Here is a 23,989-nt window from a genome sequence, read left to right as displayed (position 1 = left end):
ACTGCAGGTTTCCCCAATCTTATGAACAGTACATTTGCATAATGACTGAAATCAGCCCACCGAAGGAACAATGGGCTGTGAGGTCAGTTCCTTAATCTTAATTATGCAAATTCTCATGACCATTGATCAACAACCACTGACCAAAACCCACTGATCAAAGACCACTGATCAATGGCCATGAGTACCATTCACAGAGAGTTGGGGAATGGCTGCAATCACAGCATTGTAAGATGGCGAAAGATGTACCCTTAGGTAGGGACGGGTACCGGTATCCGGTGCCATTATGGCACTGGTTCTGACATAAACGGTAGTAAACAGACTGAAAAGCAGCGCACATTTCGGTGCTTTATTTCGGTGCTTTTTCCCCCCTGAGATGTCATACACTTTGAATTCTAGCCAATCATTTTACCTTTCCAAGGATAGTAGGTGGGCCCAGGTATGTACGTTCTTTTAGAGCAGAGCTACAGATTAAAAATGCCCAAGGCGAAGCGGTCAAAAGTCTGTCTGTACTTCACAGCAAAAGATGCAAACTCAGCAGCCTGCAACAAGTGCTTTAAGCTGATACTGTGCAAAGGAGGTAACACCTTGAATCTGATGAAACACCTGGCGACGCATAGCGGTTTTTTTAAAACCGAGAAATGCACCGTACCTTTTTTTTTTTGCCTGTCCCGTTTGGTTCTTTTGCCATCAGAATTATTGTCTAAAGGTGAAGAAAGATGCCCAACGGATTTACTTTACCAAATGGACCATCCCAGCCTTGCCATAATGGTCTATTTGATTCACCTTTTATTGTTTATTTTATTTTATTTTATTTTCACTTGCTTAATACGGGTCAGACTTGACTGGGGAAAAGAAAGGGGAGAAAGAAAGAGGGAAAGAAAAACAGCCGGGAAGAGGGCCGGGGATAAAGGGCAAAAAACAAAAACCAACAAAATAAGCAGACAAAAAATACATACATCAATCACCTGGATCACATGTTGAGAAAGAAAAAAGAAAAAACAAGCAGAAGAAAAAAAGAGCAACATAATAAACAATATCACGATGATCTATGGGAATATAACAGTAAATACTAAATGTTAAACATTATTGTGCAGCACGTAAGATCGACAGCGCACAGTGTGCTTTAAGGTAGGAGCCAAAAAGGGTGTAGTTTTGTGTGTGATCACCCGTGTGTACACCTTTGAGCATGAACACGCTTGTATTTAAAAGGTTCCTTCATGTAATGATCTGCTAGAGGGTGTGGGGGGCCACTGCCCCGTCCTCCAGGGCATGAAGCAGGTATGGAGGAGATCAAAACTCCAGACATCCAGAGGCCTTCAGAACACAAGAGACCAAGGAAGACCAACAGAGGGGCAGCCGCGCCACTATCCCAGAAAGAGCTGAGGAGAGTCCCAGATGAGGGGTCACTCAGCAGCCGCGGAGCAGAAGCCAGGGGGGGTTGCAGTGACGTGCCCGTGAGCTCCGCCGACAAACAGCTGTGCCAGAGTGACCAAGCCCGAGGCCGAGAGGCTGAGGGCACCCCACCCCCGAAGTGGCCCGAGCGAGCCCCAGGCTCAAGGCCCCGACAAGCAGCCACCAAGGAGTGAGCTGGTGTGTACCTGGGCGCCCATCCCCGGACACAAAGAACCACCAACGCACCGATGTCTGAGGGCGTCTGCCACTGGCAGGGGAAGTGGTGGGGGGAGATAGGCCTCCATACCTTGGAGGGCCTGAGATGTCCCCAGAGAGGTGGTGTCTGATACCCAACCTGACATATAGACACAGACAAACAGGCACACACAGATACAAACATCCATTCCCACCCTCATGCTCTCATATGCAATTACTCAACACTCACCCAACGTGGAGACAGACATAAAGAGACACTGTACACACAATCACACTCCCCAAGCGTACTCTATACCCCAGGTCTAGGTACCCTTGGAGGGGGAAACTGCACCCAGACCCAGGTTGTGTTACCAAAATGCACCGTACCTACTGCGGGTGTGGTGCCTGTTATCGGACCCGGAGTTAGATACATCCCCCAAAAACCCGAAGAGTAGAGTCCTGGCCCCTAGCCCTGCCAGTGTAGCAGAAATGATGACGGATGATGATGGCAGCAGCAGCCGTTCTTCTCTGGGTGAGTAGCTTAATGTTGTTCGTTTGTAATTTACATTGAGTACGCTAACCATGTTATTACATTAATGCATGTAAAGTGAACTAGCAAACAACGTCGTAGTTACATGCGGCTGTCTTCTTGTTTGACGGCAGATACTCCCTTCACCCTGGCCAAAAAGGCTGAAATGACCAAAGAAAAATTGGAAAACAGTTAAACATGAGAGGTTTCTGGACAGAGTTTGTGTTCTCCATTCTTTTTCCCCGATGTATAAATTCTTTCTTTTTTTCCATTGATTAAGCACTGCTTCCAGCCAAGAATGAGACCATATATGCCCTATAGCTGCAGAAAAGGCTAACATTGTTATCTTTTTACAAAAAAAAAACAGCTAAACATGAGAGGTTTTTGGACAAAGTTTGTGTTCTCCATTCTTTAAGCACCAGGTCGAGCACCGTTTAAGCACCGGCACCATTTCAAAAGTACTGGTTTGGCACCGGTATCGGATAAAACCTAAATGATACTAGAGATGGCACGATACCACTTTTTAATGTCCGATACTGATTCCGATATCATAAATTTGGATATCTGCTGATACCGATATGAATCCGATATTTTGTAATCAATAAAACTTTTTTTTTATAAATATCTTGCTGCACTTTGTATAAGTTTATAATAGGGATGCACCGATACCGATACTGGTATCGGGTATGGGGGCCGATACTGTAAAATGTGTGCGTACTCGTACTCGTAAAAGTTAACCGATACCATGAACCGATACTAATGTAGCCCGGATGGGAATTTGGGAGTAGATACTCATAATTCCCATGGACTTGAACGCCACGGTAACATAAGGTGTTCACAGTTCACAGAAGAGAACGGCATGGAGAGATGCACGAGGTTAGCTGAACCAAAGTGAGAGACTCGGCTAGTTTTACTGAGGTTAACTAGCACAAAAGAGTGTGTGACTAGAAAGCTAACCGTGTGAGAGCTTCACAACAGAGTGTGGGTGAAGTGACTTTTTGTTTCAATGGTCGCACCACCGTGCTGTGTTTCCAGCTACGACCGCCGAGGCTAAAGGCTAGCCCGGACTGCTTGGCTTCGCCACGGAGGCAGCCGCTATGGACTGTCGGAGAGCTGGACAGAGTGCTGTAGCAGAGACAGCATCGGGTCTGCAGGGAGTGGATTTAGTGTGGGACTGGTGAATGGCGACCTACCGAGCAACGGAACTGTAAGTCAGACTTTTGTGCTCTTACTGGGGAGAAGAGGATTTTTCTCCATCGTCCGGCGTGAGCAGCAAACAGGCCTGCAACAAGTGTGAGTGTGTGTGGGGCCCATGTGTGAATATTGTGTGTTTAGTGGATTTATATAGCGTGTTTTGGAGTGTATATTAGTGAGTCACTTACCAAAAGGTGATAACATAAGTTGGGTTGTTTAATATAATTTGAAAGGGAATTATTTCATTTATACAGTGTATTTCATTTAAGGTTAAGGAATTGGAATATCATTTGAGTTTAAAAAAGGGATGTGTTGTACAGTATTTGTCTCTGCCCTTACGTTCAGTGAACGTTTTGTTTGGGTTAAAGAGTTGTCTGGGGTCGTTTCTTTACTACTGGTTAAGTTTAACTTGTGTGTGGTAGAAGTATCGGTTTTTGTACTCGGTATCGGCAAGTATTCAGATCCAAGTATCGGTATCGGATCGGTTTGAAGAAATTGGTATGGTTGCATCCCTAGTTTATAATCAAGTTTTAAAAAACAAGAGACTGAAGCTATTCTGTTATACCTGTATGCAAAAAATACACTCCACCCAAAACATTTTATAGTTCAGCAACACTGATCAATCTACTAAATTTAAACCTACACCATCCCCCCTATTCTGGTATTTTTCTGGTATTTTAAAGAGTACTTAGTGGAAATATTAAGCAACCTAACTAATAGGGTTGCCAACTCCCAGCAAAAATATTAGGGAACCACCCCCCGCCCTCCACCTCATGATGCTTAATCGATGTAATCAACTTTAATTTAATGCAAGTGTAGGACAAATGCACAGAAATAAATTATTTTTCAACAATAATTAAATAGATTCAACATCTTTCTTCAACAGAATTGCAGACTGCACAGACGGTACCTTCGTAAAGGAAAAGTACTATAGTCAAAGGAGTTTGCAAAGAAAAGCGTCTGGACTTCTTTAAGTTGCTTGAAGACGTTTCACCTCTCATCCGAGAAGCTTCTTCAGTTCTAAGGTCAAATGGCCGAGAGTCCCAGATTTAAACCCAGTGGGAGTATCCCCCCAAAGAGGGACAAAGGACCCCCTGGTGATCCTCTAATCACATGAGCCAAGGTGTGAAAGTGGGTGTGGGACCTAATCAGCCAGGGTTTCGGGTGAGCTCATTGTGAAACCTGGCCCCACCTTGTCATGTGAATTCCTGAGGTCAGATGGCCCAGGATGTGAGTGGGCATTAAGGCGTCTGGGGAGGGAACTCAAAACTGGATTATAGATGGCAGACAGTTGGTGTCGTAAACCACCGCCTCTGTTCAAAGATGGTCGCTCACAGTGGACATAGATGGCCTCTTTCACTCCTCTTTCAAACCATCTGTCCTCTCTGTCCAATATGTGTACATTGGCATCCTCGAAAGAGTGACCTTTATCCTTTAGATGCAGATGGACTGCTGAGTCTTGTCCTGTGGAGGTGGCTCTTCTATGTTGTGCCATGCGCTTGTGAAGTGGCTGTTTGGTCTCTCCAATGTAGAGGTCTGGGCATTCCTCGCTGCACTGTACAGCATACACCACGTTGTTAAGTCTGTGTTTTGGAGTTTTGTCTTTCGGGTGAACCAGTTTCTGTCTGAGTGTGTTGCTGGGTCTGAAGTACACTGGGATGTCGTGCTTGGAGAAAACTCTCCTGAGTTTCTCTGATACACCGGCTACATAGGGGATGACAACGTTGTTGCGTCTGTCTTTCTTATCCTCCCTCGCTGGTGTCTGATCTTCTTTTCTGTGCCTCTTTGCTGACTTTATGAACGCCCAGTTAGGATAGCCGCATGTTTTGAGTGCTTCCTTTACATGTGTGTGTTCCTTCTTTTTTCCCTCAGGCTTAGAGGGAACATGTTCTGCCCGGTGGTGTAGGGTCCTGATTACTCCAAGTTTGTGTTCCAGAGGGTGATGGGAGTCAAAGAGGAGGTACTGGTCCGTGTGTGTGGGCTTCCGGTAAACTCCAATGTTGAGGTTGCCATTCTCTTCAATTTGCACAGCGCAGTCCAGGAAAGGCAAAGAGTTATCCTTTGTGTCTTCCCTGGTGAACTTGATGTTTTTATCCACGGCGTTAATGTGAGCAGTGAAGGATTCCACTTCTTGTGTCTTGATTTTGACCCAGGTGTCATCTACATATCTGTACCAGTGGCTGGGTACTCTTCCTTTGAAAGAGCCAAGAGCCTTCCTTTCCACTTCCTCCATGTAAAGGTTGGCTACAATAGGTGACATGGGGGAGCCCATGGCACAGCCATGTTTTTGTCTGTAGAAGCCTTCGTTGTATTTGAAGTATGTTGTGGTAAGGCAGAGGTCTAACAGTGTGCAGATCTGATCGGGTGTGAAGTTGGTCCTGTCTTCCAAGGAGCTGTCTTCTTGTAGACGTTTTCTGACAGTCTCCACTGCCTCCGTAGTGGGTATGCAAGTGAAGAGAGAGACTACATCAAAGGACACCATGGTTTCATCTGGATCCAGGGTAAGTTTCTGGACCTTGTCGGTGAAGTCGGTGGAGTTCTTGATGTGGTGTGGGGTGTTCCCCACGAGAGGTGCAAGGATGGTAGCAAGGTGTTTCGCAATGTTATAAGTGGCTGAGTTTATGCTACTGACTATGGGTCTGAGAGGGACCCCTTCCTTGTGGATTTTAGGAAGTCCATAAATGCAGGGTATGGCATCCCCTGGGTAAAGGCGGTGATATGTAATGCGGTCAATGATTTTGTCCTTTTCAAGGTCTTGAAGGCAAGCTATAACTTTCTTTTTGTAGCTGCTTGTGGGGTCTCGCTTTAAAGCTTCGTAGGTGTTGTTGTCACTGAGGAGCGTAGTGATCTTTGTGTGGTAATCTGTTGTGTTTAGGACCACGGTGCATCTTCCCTTATCCGCTGGTAATATAGTGATGTTTTGGTCTTTGCTCAGGGAAGCGACGGCCTTCTTTTCTTGTAATGTGAGGTTAGAGGGAGGGACTTTCGCACTGGAGAGGGTGGCTGAGACTTTCATCCTGATTTGCTCTGCTTCTGTCTGTGATAATTTATTAATCCGTATGGCGGTTTCTGTGGCTGTGATGAGGTCCACTATGGGCAACTGTTGCGGAGAAATGGCGAAATTGAGTCCTTTGGCTAAAACCCTCTTTTCAGGTTCAGTGAGATTCCGGTCTGAAAAGTTCTTTACCCATTTCTCCCGACTGTCTTCAGGTGTGTTTTCTTCTCTGAGTTGTGTGGGTTCAGACTGAGGACTGTGGGTTTTTGAAAGCAAGGTGTGAAATTTCCTGCGTTGTCTTTCTTTTCCTTGAGAAAAGACTATGAGCTCACCCGAAACCCTGGCTGATTAGGTCCCACACCCACTTTCACACCTTGGCTCATGTGATTAGAGGATCACCAGGGGGTCCTTTGTCCCTCTTTGGGGGGATACTCCCACTGGGTTTAAATCTGGGACTCTCGGCCATTTGACCTTAGAACTGAAGAAGCTTCTCGGATGAGAGGTGAAACGTCTTCAAGCAACTTAAAGAAGTCCAGACGCTTTTCTTTGCAAACTCCTTTGACTACGATGACCTGGATGACTGAGAACCTTCACAGACAAAAGTACTATAGCTTACTAAGGTGTATATATGACTTATTACTTACTACATATAATAATGGATGTCTATACATTTAATCAGATGACCACTTTTGTTGTAAGATTCAGATAATTATTGATTCAAAGTTTTAAAGTGACATAACAAAGAATAGTATTTCTTTGTGCCCCCCTTTCCGTGTTAATGCCCAACCTGGCCCCCTGGCAAAACTTTGCTAGACCCGCCCTGCACAGTTGCCAGCCGTCAGCTATGTAGAAAAGGATCCTGGTGTTATTTGTCTCTCAGAAACAGTTCATAACCCTGCTTCAACTCATTCATGTCACCTAAAAGGTAAACCTGTTTCTCCATCACCTGCTCAGCTCTGATGATTCAGTAAGGACATCTCCTGGTTTCATCTTCATGTTTCCCTCTCACCACATATCCAAACAGATATCATGACCAGCAGCTTTTACAGCTGTGGCTCCAGCAAACCTCAGCTGATACTAGAATTTAATATTAAATACAATCTAACAACAGCTTTTCACTCTTAAACGTGCTGCTGTTGTTTATCCGCTGATCTCCTATTTCTAGCGCAAAGTGGGCGATAAACAAACAAGAGAGACGGGACTTGCTGCAGAAAAGCCGATCAGCTGATCATTGATCAGTATCATGTTTGAAGTAATAACAGGAGAGGGAGGGGGTGAATGAGAGACGTAGATGCAACTGTGCAGCAAAGACAGAATAAGTCCAGGTTTGTGTCTATTTTTTAATTCTAGCTGAAGTACGGGACAAATCGTTTCCTTTTCACCTCAATATGGAACTCCGATGGCCAGTCCAGCTGTGGCTCAATTGATCAGTTGTTAAGCTTAACTTGGAAATACTATGCAAACATTCAGGTATGAACTTACACACTTGCTTTACTTCTCTGGGATAGTTTTCGCCGAGATGAAATGCCACGGTTAGGAAGCATGTAGCGAGGTTGCAAATGCTCCAACAGACCACAGAACAGTGAGGTGATTTTGTGATACTTCGGATCGGATTACATTTTTTATTTCTCTCCGATATCCGATCCAGTAATTTAGGTCAGTATCGGACCGATACTGACACGTAATATCGGATCGGTCCCTCTCTAAACGATACCCATCCCTACCCTTAGGCCCCCTCCTCGATTCAGAGATGGTCTTTCCCTTTTCACGTAAATGGCCTCCTTGACTCCGCGCTCAAACCAGCGTTCCTCCCTGTCCAAGATGTGTACATCCTCATCATTGAAAGAGTGTCCACTGGCCTGTAGCTGTAAATAGACTGCAGAGTCCTGGCTTGACGAGGTAGCTCTTCTGTGTTGTGCCATCCGCTTTGCCAGAGGTTGTTTGGTTTCCCCGATGTATAAATCCTGGCAATCCTCCTGGCACTTAACAGCGTACACTATGTTACTCTGTTTGTGTCAGGGGAACCCGATCCTTGGGGTCGACCAATTTTTGGCGCAGTGTGTTTTGGGGTTTAAAAGCCACAGAGACCCGGTGTTTAGAAAAAATGCATCTCAACTGCTCAGATTTTCCTGACACATATGGGATCACTACAGGTTTCCCCTTTGGGCAGCGGTTGTCCTTCTCTCACTGATCAATGGCCATGAGTACCATTCACAGAGAGTTGGGGAATGGCTGCAATCACAGCATTGTAAGAGGGCGAAAGATGTACCCTTAGGCCCCCTCCTCTGAATCGAGGAGGGGGCCTAATGTACTGTTTATAAGAATTGGGGACACCTGCATGTGAAGGCACACAGAGTCTTTACAGACTACTAAGGATCAAACCTCTATCATTATGCAATCGATTATAAAACTCATATATGAGTAAATATTTCTAAGCATAAATGACAATCAACAATATAAACCTTACAGCTGGTTTTAAAAGCAGAATTTATCTGTTTCTCAAATGAGAAAGAGCTATCGAGAAACACTCATAAATCTTTAGCAAACAGAGTTCTGAACTTTTCCAGTGGGCCAAGGTCAACATTATTCGATAATGCTAATTCTTTCCCCTTGCAGTATAACAATGTGAGGAGTTAATGCTAAGTATACTGCCATTAGCGGCTAATTCTAATTAGAGGTGAATAATTATTACCAGCTAATGCTAATATTGTTTTCTCTTCCCTTTTAACCATGTGAGCAGCTAGTGCTAGGTAGGCTGATGCTAGTAGTTAATGCTAATTTGATGTGAATTAGCATTATATTAGTGAGGAGTTAATGCTAAGAAGGCTGCTGTTATTAGCTAATGCTAATTTGATGTGAGTTAGCATTATCCAATAATGCTGTCACTTTTCATTTGCATTATAATGATGTCAGGAGTTAATGCTAAGTATACTGCCATTAGCGGCTAATTCTAATTTCAGGTGAATAGGAATTGGCATCTAATGCTAATACCATATTTTCTTGCTATATAGCAATGTGACCAGCTAATGCTAAGTAGGTTGCGTTATTAGCTAATACTAATTTGAGGTGAATTACCATTTTCCGCTTATGCTAACAATGTTTTTTCTTACTTTTTAACAATATGAGTAGCTAATGTGAACACTATTTTTCATTCAATTTTAACTTTTCCCCTACAATGTGAAGAGTTAATGCTAAATAAGACACCATTAGTGGCTAATTCTAATTTTAGATGAAAAAGCATTAGCAGCTAATGCTCCTACTGTTTCCTTTGCTTTGTAAAAATGACAGCAGCTAATGATACGAAGTCTACCGTTATTAACTAAAGCTAATTTGAAGTGAATAAGCATTAGTAGCTAATGTTAATACCATATTTTCTTGCTTTATAACAATATCAGTAGCTAATGCTAACGCTACTTTAATTTCCGTTAAGCCTATTTAGCATTAATTAACTTCATTTAACATTAAGAAGTTTATGCTAAGCAGGCTGCCATTAGCGGCTAATTCTAATTAGGGGTGAATAATTATTACCGGCTAATGCTAATATCGTTTTGCCTTTCCCTATATCAATGTGAGCAGCTAGTGCTATGTAGGCTGATCAGAATCAGAAGGGGTTTTATTGCCAAATGTTGATCAGGTTTACAACATTAGAAAATTGCTGCGGTACTTAGTGCAAACATACTGTCATATAACGCTTAAATAGACATAAAAATAAGAATTAAAAGTGCTAAGTAGTAGATATATACATGAGTGCAGGTGGTGATCAGTGCCAAACATGGAATGATGCAGTGAACACAGCGTAGGGTCATGTGTTAGTGGTGGGAACAGTCATATGGTTATTGTTAATGAGTCCAACAGCAGAGGGGAAGAAACTGTTCTTGTGGCGAGAGGTTCTGGTGCGAATGGACTGGAGCCTCCTGCCTGAGGGGAGCAGGTCAAACAGACTGTGTCCAGGGTGAGAAGGGTCAACTGTGATTCGAGCTGCATGCCCCAGTGTCCTTGAGGTGTACAGGTCCTGCAGAGATGGGAGTCTGCAGCCAATCACCTTCTCAGCAGAGCGCACAACACGCTGCAGTCTCTGCTTGTCCTTGATAGTGGCTCCAGCGTACCACATGGTGATGGAGGAGGTGAGGATGGACTCGATGATTGCAGTGTAAAATTGCATCATCAAAAAAAAAAAAAAAAAAAAAAAAAAAGAATTGCATCATCGTCCGTGTTGGTTGGTTGAATTTCTTCAGCTGCCTCAGGAAGTACATCCTCTGCTGGGCTATCTTTATGACGGAGGTGATGGTGGGCCCGCACTTCAGGTCCTGGGTGATGGTGGTACCCAGGAAGCGGAATGAGTCAAAGTCAAAGTCAACTTTATTTGTCAATTCTGCCACATGTACAGGACATACAGAGAATAGAAATTTCGTTACTCTCAAACCCTAGATGAAGTAGCAATGAACATTTAAATATAAGAGAGTGATTAAAAATGCAAGTAAAATATTAAAAAGTAAAATTTAAATAAATACAGTACAATTTTACATATAACAAAAAAAAAGCTATACAATACACAATATACAATATTCAGGTAACGGTAAATGACATTGAGTGTAGACCAGGCAAGGTAGTGCAAATAGGCAAATAGTGCAAATGGAGATTTGGTAATGTACGGTAGGAGATAGTGTAACAACAAAGTCTTATGAGGTAATGGCAGTCCAATGCTCCACAAGGTGACTAATAACTGGTGCAGGCCAGTGAGTGAGTCAGAGAGTGTGTGTGTGTGTGTGTGTGTGTGACAGAGTTCAGTGAGACCGTGGAGGAGAGAGGGGAGAGGGGGCAGAATCGGGAGGGAGTTAAGCTTCCTGACAGCCTGATGGATGAAGCTGTCCTTCAGTCTGCTGGTCCTGGCCTGGAGACTCCGCAGTCTCCTCCCTGACGGCAGCAGCTTGAAGAAGCTTTGCATTGGGTGCGTGGGATCAGCCGCTATGCAAAGGGCTTTTTTAGTGAGACGGGTGCTGTAAATGTCCTGGAGGGAGGGGAGAGAGACACCAATGATCCTCTCTGCAGCTCTCACTATGCGTTGGAGGGTTCTATGACAGGACGCATTGCAGGCTCCAAACCACACAGTGATGCAGCTCGACAGGATGCTCTCGATGGTGCCTCTGTAGAAAGTGTACATGATGGGGGCTGGTGCTCCTGCTCTTCTTAGTTTGCGGAGAAAGAAGAGACGCTGCTGTGATTTCTTGGCCAGTGCTGTGGTGTTGTACGTCCAGGAGAGATCCTCTGTGATGTGCACACCCAAGAACTTAGTGCTGCTCACTCTCTCCACAGACGCTCCGTCAATGGTCAGAGGAGCATGTTGGGTGTGCATTCTCCTGAAGTCCACAACAATCTCCTTCGTCTTCTCCACATTCAGAGAGAGATTGTTGTCAACACACCACGTGGCCAGGCGTCTCACCTCACTTCTGTAGTCGGTCTCATCCCTGTTGCTAATGAGACCCACCACCGTTGTGTCGTCCGCAAACTTGATGAAGAGGTTGGAGCTGTATGATGGAGTGCAGTCATGGGTCAGCAGAGTGAAGAGGAGGGGGCTCAGCACACATCCCTGCGGGGCCCCCGTGTTTAAAATGATGGTGCTGTATGTATTACCGCCGACCCGTACTGCTTGAGGTCTTCCGGTGAGGAAATCCAACAGCCAGTTGCACAGAGAGGTGTTAAGCCCCAACTGGACCAGTTTTTGAGTGAGCTGTTGGGGGATTATAGTGTTGAATGCTGAACTGAAATCTATGAACAGCATTCGAACATATGAGTCTTTTTTGTCCAGGTGTGTGAGTGCTGAGTGGAGTGCAGTGGAGATAGCATCATCGGTTGAGCGGTTGGGCCGATACGCAAACTGGAAGGGATCCAGGGAGGGGGGCAGGACAGTCTTGATGTGTTGCATGACTAGTCATTCGAAGCACTTCATCAGGATGGGAGTAAGTGCAACAGGACGGTAGTCATTAAAGCAGGAGGGAGATGACTTTTTTGGAACCGGAATGATTGTGGTGGCTTTAAAACATGTGGGGACGACAGCCTGGATAAGTGATATATTGAAGATGTCTGTGAAGACATCAGTGAGTTCTACTGCACAGTCTCTCAGTACACGACCAGGAATGTTGTCAGGACCCGGAGCTTTACGTGCATTGATCCTGCTGAGGGTTCTCCTCACGCTGTCCGGGGACAGAGTCAACACCTGGTCGCCAGGAGGGGGTGGGGTCTTCTGTGCAGTGGTGCTGTTTTGGACTTCAAAGCGAGCAAAGAAAGTGTTCAGCTCGTTCAGCAGGGGGATAGTGCTATCACAGGTCTGTGGTGGGGGCTTGTAATCTGTGATGGTCTGAATGCCCCGCCACAGGCTCCGTGAGTCTCTGCTGTCTTTGAAGTGATGAGATATTTTCCTGGAGTACTGTCTCTTAGCCTCTCTGATACCACGGGAAAGGTTGGCCCTAGCTGTCCTCAGGCTCGCCTCGTCTCCATCTCTGAAGGCAGCATTCCGAGCTTTCAGCAGCCTGTAGACCTCTCCTGTCATCCATGGTTTTTGATTTGCCCGGACAGTTATGGTTTTCGTGACTGTTACATCCTCAATACACTTGTTGATGTAGGCAGTAACAGTCTCTGCGTACTCCTGGAGGTCAGTGGTGTTGTTATAGGTGGCAGCCTGCTTAAACATGTTCCAGTCTGTGATGGTAAAACAGTCCTGTAGAGCCTCTGAAGACCCTTCTGGCCACACTTGTATCCGCTTGCGAACTGGTTTGGTGACTTTAACAAGCGGTCTGTAAGCAGGCATTAGCATGACAGTGATATGGTCTGAGGCGCCGAGGTAGGGGAGGGGAAAAGCTTTGTAAGCTCCTCTCCGGGTGGTGTAAACAAAGTCCAGTGTGTTATTTCCCCTTGTTGGAAAGTCTATGTGTTGTTGTATTTTTGGAAACACGCACTTTAAGTCTGCATGATTGAAATCCCCAGCCAGGATGAGAAAAGCATCAGGATGGGCTGTCTGCTGCTCACTGATGTGCTGGTACAGTTCATTCAGTGCCTCGTTCCTGTTGTTAACATTGGAGGAGGGAGGGATGTACACAGCGCACAGTAGAATGGCTGTATATTCCCTCGGTAGATAGAATGGCCGGCACTTAATAACCATAAACTCCAGCACTGGTGAGCAGTGTTTGCAGACCACAACAGCATCGCGACACCAGGCATCATTGATGTAAACACAAAGTCCTCCCCCGCGGGTCTTACCTCCCGCGACGATGACTCTGTCAGCACGGTAGCATGTTAGCTGGTCGAGCTGAATGGCACGGTCCGGGACACTGTCGCTGAGCCATGTTTCCGTGAACACAAAAACACAGCAGTCCTTTACATTCCTTTGAGATGAACGTAGCAGTCGGATGTCGTCCAGTTTATTTTCTAGCGAGCGTACGTTGGCCAGAACGATAGAGGGGATGGCGGGTTTGTGTGGGCTAGCCGCTAGCCTAGCTCGGATGCCACCGCGCTTACCCCTCTTCTGCTTCCTCTCACACCGCTTGAGGCGCTTCCATTGTGGGCGAAGTGCAGGAGTGGGGGTCGGTGATTGAGTAGGCCTTCGGAGCAGACCCAGATCTTTCAGCTCCTCAGTGTCCACAGAGTTTAACTTAAAAAGTTTGTTTCTGCCGATGTCGAGAAGAAATGCTCGGGCATATCTTCGCTTGCACACAGATAGACGCGACGAAGACTTACAAAGACACTGCAACTTACAGGACGAAAAACACAAAAAAGTAGTTTGTTTGGGAGAGAGAGAAGCCGCTGCGTGTGCACGCGCCGCCATTGCTGCTGCCATTGCTGCTGACTGATACTGAATGTGAATATTTCATGAAAATCAAATTATAATATGAATTCCTAGGTGTTTGTTATATCCAGCAAGAGATTGATTACATATGTCTGAATTGCTAACCCTAACCCTAGCTCAACAGACCACAATGCACTGGACTGTCACTATTATTACATGCTGTGAACATAAGTAGCTTTGATCACAGTTTATGTTGTAAAAGAGAAGGAATATTGAAAAAAAGATCAACATTGTGATATTATTTAAGATAAGATAAGATAAGATAACCTTTATTAGTCCCACACGTGGGAAATTTGTTTTGTCACAGCAGGAAGTGGACAGTGCAAAAGTTATGAAGCAAAAATTAGAATAAAATAAAATAAGAATAAATACAGTACACAACTGTACAGAATAAAATAAAATACTATATACAGTAGAATAAAATAGAATAAAATATACAATAAGATAAAAATAGAATACAAATGTTATATACAACTCAGTAAAAATACAACGATGCCAGAAAAGATTATTGCACATTAGTGTTATTGCACTAACACTAATGTTAGTTAGTGTTATTTCTTCCAAACTGACCAGAAACATGCTTGTCAGACTCTCACAGCAAAGGATCAGACTCATTGTGCATGACGGCTCAGGCCAGTAATGTTTGTTAGATTGTCAGTTGTTTAGTATACTTCTGTACAGTTAGGGTCACCGTCTCTGTGTCAGTATAATTAATATGCAGAAAACACTAAAAGCTGATTGTCTTCCAATATTCTAACATAATTAAAAAACTTTGACTTTGTTAGTACATATTGTTACAGTCCTAATGCCAGTATGATTCCTCATAACTCCTGCTTTGAAATACTGAGCTTTAAAATTGACCTGATGAAAGATAATTTACAGTGGCAGTCTGTCAGGATAATTCTGACTATAAGATCACTGTATCAATCTGAATCCTTCTGAAATGTGCTGTGAATGAATGCTGATGCAACTCACTGTGGGAAAGCTGTTAATAAAATGAATCTGTGACACATGCAACACATTCACAGAGGAAGAGGACACAAAGGGAGGACACGCAGAGGCTGTGTTAAAGTCAGAAATCCAAATCTTTAGTCAAAAACAGGCGTCGGTTACAAACAGGAAGACAAGCAGTCCAATGTTACGGGTTCGAAATTGAGGACGAGAGTAAAACAATGATGGTCCAGAAGAGGTCGGTCAAACAATTGATTTTAATGAATACACGCGCGTGGGGAGGTGCAAACTGCAAAACATCAGTTGTGCATCTTCACCCAAAATACACTTCAGATTGCTTTTATAACATCAGGGTATTGTAACGCCCCCTCTTGCGTTTAAAAGCACATAATTTGCATGTTCAGAACATTCATGTATTTTAAGAATTAAATGCAAACACAGAGGTTCCTCTTTCTGGCATCTTCTTCCAAACAAGGCAATGGTCTCCGGCCTCTGAGGTCACCATGGGCTGGTCCTCTGCTCGTGTCACCTGTTACCAAGTAAACTCTAGTGCAACATGTTTGCTGAATACATTCAGGCCTTTGCTCAGACTAAACATGTTAATATGTGATTATGATAACCCCTGTAATACAAATTATAACATAATGCCAACAGCTTCAATAAATGCTTTGATGAAATGATAATTAATGCAATGATAAAGATGATGGTTATGTACAGTAGCAGTAAAATAATGTCTTTCATTCTACACTGTCTACAGGGTCAAACATACAGAGAATTCAAACAGCAGTAAAAAATAGCTGGACACTGGAAAAACTTATAGCAATGTGAGACGCAATTAAAGGAAGCAGCGCAGTATATTCACTGAATTACAAAATTACAAAAGAGAAAAACTACAATTTCTAAGGATTATTTTCTTAATTGCGGGTAGACTGTGGCTGGTAAAGATGGAAACATACAGAATGTAAACTGTGTGAGTTTGGTGAACTTTGTTAGTAACAAATGAAGTAAAAAAAACCAGACAAAACACAGAAAGAGGCTCTCAGTATTCATTAATAATTAGAAAGCATCTAAACATTCTGATTTTTACAGTCTTAGTTCCGCTCGCTGTCATCATTATAATCATCATGATCAATGGCGAGGTCATGAGGTGGGCGGGGCCGTCTCTGGTGATGTCACCATGAATTAACAGCGTCTGGCACGTGTTGGTGAAACATCCCAGTACAGTGGTGTAGTTTCCTCTCCAGCTGTTGGACATTTGACACTTCAACATTAAGGGGAAGAAGAAGAAACAGCGTTAGGTCAGGTGACCACATGGTTTCTAAAATAACTGACAGGAAGTAACCAGGCTGTTAGAAATGGATATCATGTTTTTAAAGTTACTGTAGTTAGGTAACTCTACTTACCAAAAGCAGAGCTGCTGAATGTTGCAGGAACTGATCATGTGTGGTGGTCATTCAGTGCTGCTCCGGCAGGTTAGACAGTCCAATAGTGATATCCTGCCCATCTGAGAGTTTGAAAACACACATGCAAAGATTTATTTTGTGTTACAGTCAAAGTTGGATGTTCGTTTTTGTCCTTTAAAAATGTTTGTGTATTTGAAAGCACTAACATTTAAGGATGACTCGGATCGTCTCTCTCTAAGAGTATCTCCTTTAAAGGGGAGACAAGTGTATCCACTGATCAACAAGTCAAGGTGGTGAGATGGACTCGTGTCCTTGGTGACTCTGCTAGTTCTTCTGAGGAAACACCACTGTCTCTCCACCCCGTCACCATCTGTGAGCACAAACTGCTGCTCTGCTCTGTCAGCATGTAGGAAATAACATATCACACACACAAGGGTGAAGAAACATTAGAGCTCGAGTTTGGATACTTTAGATCAAAACTAGTTCTTAGTTTCAGCAATCAGACAAACAATGATACCAAACTGATTCTGTATGAATACAATATGGTATTTTCAATACAGGTGTCAAATTAATGTATAAAAACTAATACAGATATATGTATATATATTTTTGATAAATTAGTTTGCTAAATTAGAATATATTTTTATTTATTTTTGATTTAACAATTGCAACTGAAAGAAATTAAATATTGAACAAAAATATATTGTCACATTCTGCATTCTCAAATACAAATTTCACAAAGTAAATTTTTGATTAACAGAAAAAATATGAATTACAAAAAATAATTGTATATTATTAAAATATTATGCAACCGTGACCAAAGTCAGAATCATCATTACAGTATTGTGGACTTACTGCTTGCCTAATAGTGATAAACTTCAGGGGAGATCATGATGACAGAAAACTGTAAACAACACTCTGAAGTCTGAAGCTTCTTTTCTTGTTTCTGTGACCTCAGCACGCTGACAGACTTGAAGTTGCTAAAGATTTTAAAAAGTGATAATTATAGGGAATAAACTTCTCTTTTTCATCCATTTAATCAAACATTTGATGCCTCAGCTGTCTCAGTCCTATGGCATTCTGCAACTACAACTAACCTGAGGAGGCTTGGATTTGGCTGCAGATGCCCTTGTACATCCTTCTCAGCAGCACACGTGGGTACCATTTAATCACACTTCTTCCTGAGCTTTGCTTCATCACAAGACTAAAGGTGGCATCCCGTGTCACGGTCTTATCATCATCCAATTGGAGAAGAAACATTTATGGTCATCCTGGTTTTGTTTTCTGATTCTGCAAAAAGACTGAGGACAACAAAGCCCAGAGAACACGAGATACACAACATCCAACATTCAGACTCAACAGCCTCCATAAATGAAGAGCACCACATTGGTCCAGTTATACTAGATATGAGCATGCTTCACATTACTGTGTATGAATAATAATCAAGAGACAAACTTTGAAGATACAGAGCATGATGTCCCATCATCAGACTGCAAACAAACATCCACCAGGCTTCTTTGTTGGCAGAGGTGATGATTCTCCCATCAGGGATCAGTAGAGTGTATTAACCTGTGATATAAGCAGCAGTCAGTGAAATATTACTGTTTCAGATAAGAAATCTAGCACATAAAAGTCAAGATGGGAGGGATCTCTGCAAACTGACTTACTTCTGCAAGTGTGAGGCTGTTCCTCCAGCCTCAACAAAAATCTGACTCCAGTCACAGACAAACAAAAAACTCCAGCTGGGAGATAGAAAACGCTGCCTGGGTCTTGCTGGATGTTGCTGGTCAGAGTCTCACATTAGCAGAGTGCTGCTTGGTCCCACTGACCCATGTAGACAGCGACTGTGGAGAACTGTTCTGGAAAACGGAAAAGAGAATTAAAATGACAAAAAGCCAAACAGGATTTCCACAAAGACTCTCTTAGAATCAGCAATCAGAAAATCATTGGTTCATATTACAATTAAATATGAACAGGCTCCTTAAATGTAAGCAGTTAAGATCTGATTTGATTTACATCCTTCACACAGCACATTTGTCCAGGCTGACAGGTAAACATAGAATTAATCTCAGGTAACATGACTCACAGTAGAGATTCAGTAAGAAAGATTGCTAGCTCTAATATTATTACCACACCAACAGCTCAGATTTCTAGAAGTATTTAAACAAATGTCAGTCTATCCATTCATTTTCTTCTGAATATTCAGTTCATGCACACAGTGGGAGGGTGGGGGGGTCTCGTGGAATTTTGTAAAGTCTGCAACACAGAAAGAGCTGTGATCAAGCTATTTATTACTGTGCGTAGGAAAGCCAACACACATCAAACATCACAGTTCAGTCATGCTAGCTCTGCCACAGAAGTCGTGCTCCTACTCCTTTATGCATTCCAAGGAAGAGGGAGGAAGTTACAAACTGATCATACCACACTTCACGCGCCTCGCTATGAAACCTAACAGATCAATGATTATTCTGTTTTGTGCCCTTGGCCTAATCAGCACCTGTAAAGGGAGTTGTTTTCTCAAACTGCTGATGCTGAAGTAAGTTCATCTAGTTTTCACTGAACAGTCTATAAGAGTGTCACAACTAAGCATATGCATAAGCACTTAAATACTTTAAATGAGAATAACAGAAAATTTCTATTACAGGAGCCAGAGCCTGTCCCAGTAGTCACAGGTAGAGCACACCTGGACAGGTCACCAGTCTGTCAGAGGACTAACAGAGAGACAGACATCAGAGTAACAAATCTATTTAAAATTAATGTAAGCTTGCTACAGCTGTATGTATGAACATGTGTTTCTGTGCTCTCAGTCCACCTCTCAGGAACCTGGAGTTCATTTTAAGTCTACTTTAAACAGACCTCACAAAAGGCTGATGTGGCTGGATCAGTAGTCTGATTTAAGTACGATACCTTTGGCCAGGGATTAATCTGGTACATCGCTTCACTGCAGTCTTACATATTATCCCCACACCTGAATAAAAAATATTGATATTTACAAATAACAGATTCAGCTGATGCAGCCTGACTCAATCTGATTCTAGATGTTCAGCACACACAGAGACACAGAGGGACTGTTTAAAGTTTAGTGTTAACCTGAGTCACTGATCATTTACAGTATTACAGTCTGTCAGTCTTTGCATGATGTCCACGTCACTATAAGTTTCTAGCTGACTCTCAGGTGTGACAGGTGTGCCAGCAGGAAAGACTAATAATAACCTGCATCCTGAGGTTTGTCATGCAGGATTAAAGGAGCCAGGCTTTGTTCACACAGCTAGGATTGTATTTTACACTGACCCTGGGTCAGTATAAGTATCATACAGTTTAAACGAAGCACTGAAACTTGCACGTATTCATTACAGATGCATTGAAGCTAATCGGGATATTTACTGTCAATCTGTGGCTGCGATTAATCACTTTACTGGAAACTTTATTAACTAGTAACTTTATCAGTCATGACCAGTGTTGGGCAAGTTATTTTGAAATAGTAATTCAATTATAGTTACTAGTTACTTCTTCAAAAAAGTAACTGAGTTAGTAACTCAGTTACAATATTCTAAAAGTAATTAATTACTTGGAAAAGTAACTATTGCGTTACTTTAAAAAAACAAAACAAAGAACATTTAACCCTGTGGCGTCCAGGGTATAATTGGCCATTTTTTTACTACTCTTGATTTTCCCAATGCATTTTACCTTTAAAAACTATTTACTTTGCCTTGTTTGGTATCATTCTTTTTAGCGCACCCTCACATGCCTGAATTTACAGTTATGTTCTCATTTTGTCATACTGTATAACCAGAATTGATCTAAAATCAGACAAAAAACATAAAATCAGAGTAGAAAAAGTTATATTTTTACTGTAACAACCATAAACATGTTTAATGAATCATATTTCATAACTTTAAATGCAAATATAAATTGTCAATTTTAAAATCATATGTTTTGCAAACAACAAAGTTATTTGCATCCATTTACCTTTTACCCTTTTTTAAAATAACCATTTCAAACTATTTACAGAACAATCAGCTGTTCTTCAATAAGATGCCACACAAATTATTTGTGCCACTCCAAAAAAATCATTTCTGTCCACTTTAAAGGAGAACATCACAGCCTGATACCTGCAGGTCTGACAGCAGCAGGTGTATCACTCCTGTTTCTACCTGGAGACAGCAGTCGCCTCATTGTTCTGACACACAACACAAAACTATCCACAACACTACACACTAACTACACAAGACAACACACTAACTACACACTCCAAACACGCTAAATGTCACAAATCTCTCACATCTCAAAACTCGCTCTCTCTCTTTTCCTGCTCTCTCTCTCTCTCGCCGTCACCCCTAAAACTTTTTTTTGTTTTGTTTTTTTACTCAGAGTGCTGGAGTGCTTGCTAGCGCTAACGTGGCGAAACTATTGAGGAAAAAACGCCGCGTATATCTTGTTTATCATGACTCTGGTTTTACGTGGCCTATCGACACAATTTATAAACTGGTATATATCACCTTGATGCTTTGTCTTTAAGTGGTCATGTGATTGACTTACCACGACTACTTTATTCTTCCTCAGTCAAACAGCAGCACTCATGCGATTGTTTTGCCTCCTTAGCTCCAGGTGTTGTGCTGGACAGTGCCCGTGATTACCGTCCGCGGGAGCGCGCAGCTGCTTAAAGCTGTAGCGCCCAGAAGATGCGGTAAGCTGAACACAGCGTCAACCGTCTGTTTGTTGAAAAATAGTAACGGACCACGTTTTCTTGTTAGTAACTGTAACGCCGTTGTAACGATAGGAATAGTAATTAGTTAGATTACTCGTTACTGAAAAAGTAACGCCGTTAGTAACGCCGTTACTTGTAACGCCGTGATCCCCATCACTGGTCATGACAGAAGCTAATATTTCTGTGCTAACATCGTTTAAACAGTAACAGATTTACTACAATATAAGCTAATGTTTACACCGTAACTTTAAGCTAGCACCATAAAGACGGTAAAACACGTAATAATATCTACAAATGCATCTTAAAGCTGTTATATTAGCACTCGGTGTGTTACTAACATAACCACATTAACATTATTGACACTCGCTGACTTTTAATAGTCATTCTATAAATGCTGTCCGTTTAAATGGTCTTACCTGTAACACTGCTGTATCCACCGGATTCCAGCCAGAGTGGATTCTGGAGTCTTCCCACGCTCCTGTCAGTGATCCTCCATCTGGATGGATGATACTGTGGAGATTAGGAAATTATTTTGCTGTTACTATTCATGTCGCATTAGTTATCATTTCATCAGAGCATTTTTTGAAGCAGTTGATGTTACATTAAAGTCTGTATTTCAGGTGGTAGCTTAATCACATAGTGATCTTTCATTGCAGGTTTAACTATATTCATGTTATCCATATTGTTCATTAGAGAGTTGTTAATTGAGGGTCTGAAGTTGCGGGGAATGGAGAAAGTTAAGGTGACCCAAGCTACTAAAGGATTCCATATCTGCTTACAATACAACACATCATATAATAAAATCACAGCATAGAGCATAGAGATCTGTGGGCCCAGTAATCTGCTGCAGGGGAGTCTGCCCGGCAACAGATGACTCGGATGAGGGTCACGGAGGACAAGACACACATGGTGGGGCCTGTGCATACACACACAGTTTCTTAACTTGTTTTGCTCAAAACTGCTACGTGACTTGTCCGGTGTACGTGACCGTTTAATAAACAGAAAACAACTGGTGGAAGGAGTAGAAGGGTGTCAAGGGTCCGATGTACTAGAGTGTTCTTAGATTACGAGAATTGATACTTAGATTTCCAGTAACTCCAAGTGTTTTGACGCATATTATTCGTCATCAACTGTTATATATACCACTCCTTGTTTTTGTTCGGGGGAGATCGGCTTTGGAAGAGTAATGATGCTCATCTTCCCCACATATATATGTGTTCAATAAAATCACTATTTTGACATCTACTGGGACTTTCCAGTCGTTTGTCCTTTCCTCAAAATACGAACCATGACAATACCAACCTTCTGAACAGTCTAGCAGGTGGATGGCCCACATCCATGGGACTGATTTCTGCTAATAACGCCCATTGTATGGACTGATAACATCCGAAGCGGGTGAATAAAGTCACCCAGTCGCTAGCTGTGCCATTACCCAGCATACACCTCTCCCTCCATAAATGCAAAAGTAATAGCCTATAATTAATTTATCTGCTGTATCTGCTGTTTCTCAGGTAGTTGCTTATATTATTTAATGTATTGTGTTCAGTATAGGTCACTACAATGTGATTTCGGAAATATATAAATATACGAACAACAGGCTCTTGCGCGGAAATCTCTTTTTGTCGATAAACAACGATTAGGGAGCAGCATAGTATTCAATAGGAGGACCCTGCACGTCAATTCTCGACGCGAGGGGGGTACCCTGCGCGTCGATAAGTGAAGCAGGGGGAGCCTGACCATGCGTCACACATTTGACGAGTTGGGAGTGAGAACGTGTTGAAACAGTATGTTTTTAAAGGAGTTCAGTGACTTTTTACCCTCAACTTTGAAGCTGTCCAGACTGGTGATAGTCAGGGATTTTAATATACACCTTGATGATGACTCTGGCCTCTTTGCCAGAGGTTTCCTTAGCGTCATGGATTCTTTTCTTTTTACACAGCATGTGTCTGGTCCCACACAGACCAAAGTACACACACTGGACCTTGTTTTTACTTTAGGTTTAAACATTGATTTTATTTGGACTGAGGACATTTTTATTTCGGATCATCATTGTATTCTTTTTAATCTATATTTTTATTTGTCCCTCTCTCCTATTCGACATGTGGTTAAGTCTCGCATCTTAAATTCCTCTACTGCTGTTAAATTTTCCAATGCTTTTATTTAGTTTTATCTCGTTATAAAGATGTTCATTTTTTAACAAATCTTTTTAATAATCATTGTCTTTCTATTTTGGACAGTGTTTGTCCTGTCAAAACTAGACTAGCTCCGGTTTTAAAGTTGTCTCCCTGGATAAATGACAGCATTCGCTTCTTAAAGCGTTGCTGCCGTAAGGTTGAGCGTTTATGGAGGAAAACGCATTTGCATGTCCATCTCCTTCATTTAAAGGACCTTTTAGTCTCTTTTAACACTTCAGTTCGAGATGCGAGGGCTGCCTATTTCTCAGACTTGGTGTCTAAGAGCAGAGGTAACCCCAAGGTACTATTCGCCACCATTAGTGATATTGTTGCTCCTGCTCCACATGCTTTCCCAATTTCATCAAATGAAGATTGTGAAAAATTTCTTTCTTTCTTCGTTGAAAAAGTCAGTAAAGTGAGGAACAATATCTCTCCTTCTGTGTCTCTCTTGTCTGCTCCAACTCAAGCTAGGCCCGTAATTTTAGAAAGATTTTTACCTGTGTCCTTACCTGAGCTGGTCAAGTTAGTTAATTCAATGAAAGCATCCTCCTGCTCTCTTGATATTTTACCTGGATCTTTGTTTAAAAATGTCTTTCAGTCTATTGGTC

At 42.5% G+C, this 23,989-nt stretch overlaps 2 protein-coding genes across 2 annotated transcripts in view; both read right to left on the bottom strand.

Annotated features, from left to right (window-relative positions):
- The window catches only part of LOC134620409 (NACHT, LRR and PYD domains-containing protein 12-like), a 365,684-nt gene that overhangs the window by 296,459 nt on the left and 45,236 nt on the right, over nucleotides 1-23,989 (bottom strand). The window lies entirely within an intron of this gene.
- LOC135932472 (uncharacterized) lies at nucleotides 4,272-12,228 on the bottom strand. The gene is made up of 3 exons (XM_065469956.1): nucleotides 11,100-12,228; nucleotides 10,605-10,677; nucleotides 4,272-6,561 (listed from the first exon to the last, which is right to left on the bottom strand). Exons 1-3 carry the CDS (start codon nucleotides 12,226-12,228, stop codon nucleotides 4,455-4,457), a joined length of 3,309 nt encoding a protein of 1,102 aa, XP_065326028.1. The 3' UTR covers nucleotides 4,272-4,454.

The sequence above is a fragment of the Pelmatolapia mariae genome, linkage group LG3_W, assembly GCF_036321145.2.
Source record: "Pelmatolapia mariae isolate MD_Pm_ZW linkage group LG3_W, Pm_UMD_F_2, whole genome shotgun sequence".
Lineage (NCBI taxonomy): Eukaryota > Metazoa > Chordata > Actinopteri > Cichliformes > Cichlidae > Pelmatolapia > Pelmatolapia mariae.
The sequence above is the reverse complement of the archived record's forward strand: the minus strand, read 5'-3'. Positions and strand labels throughout refer to the sequence as shown.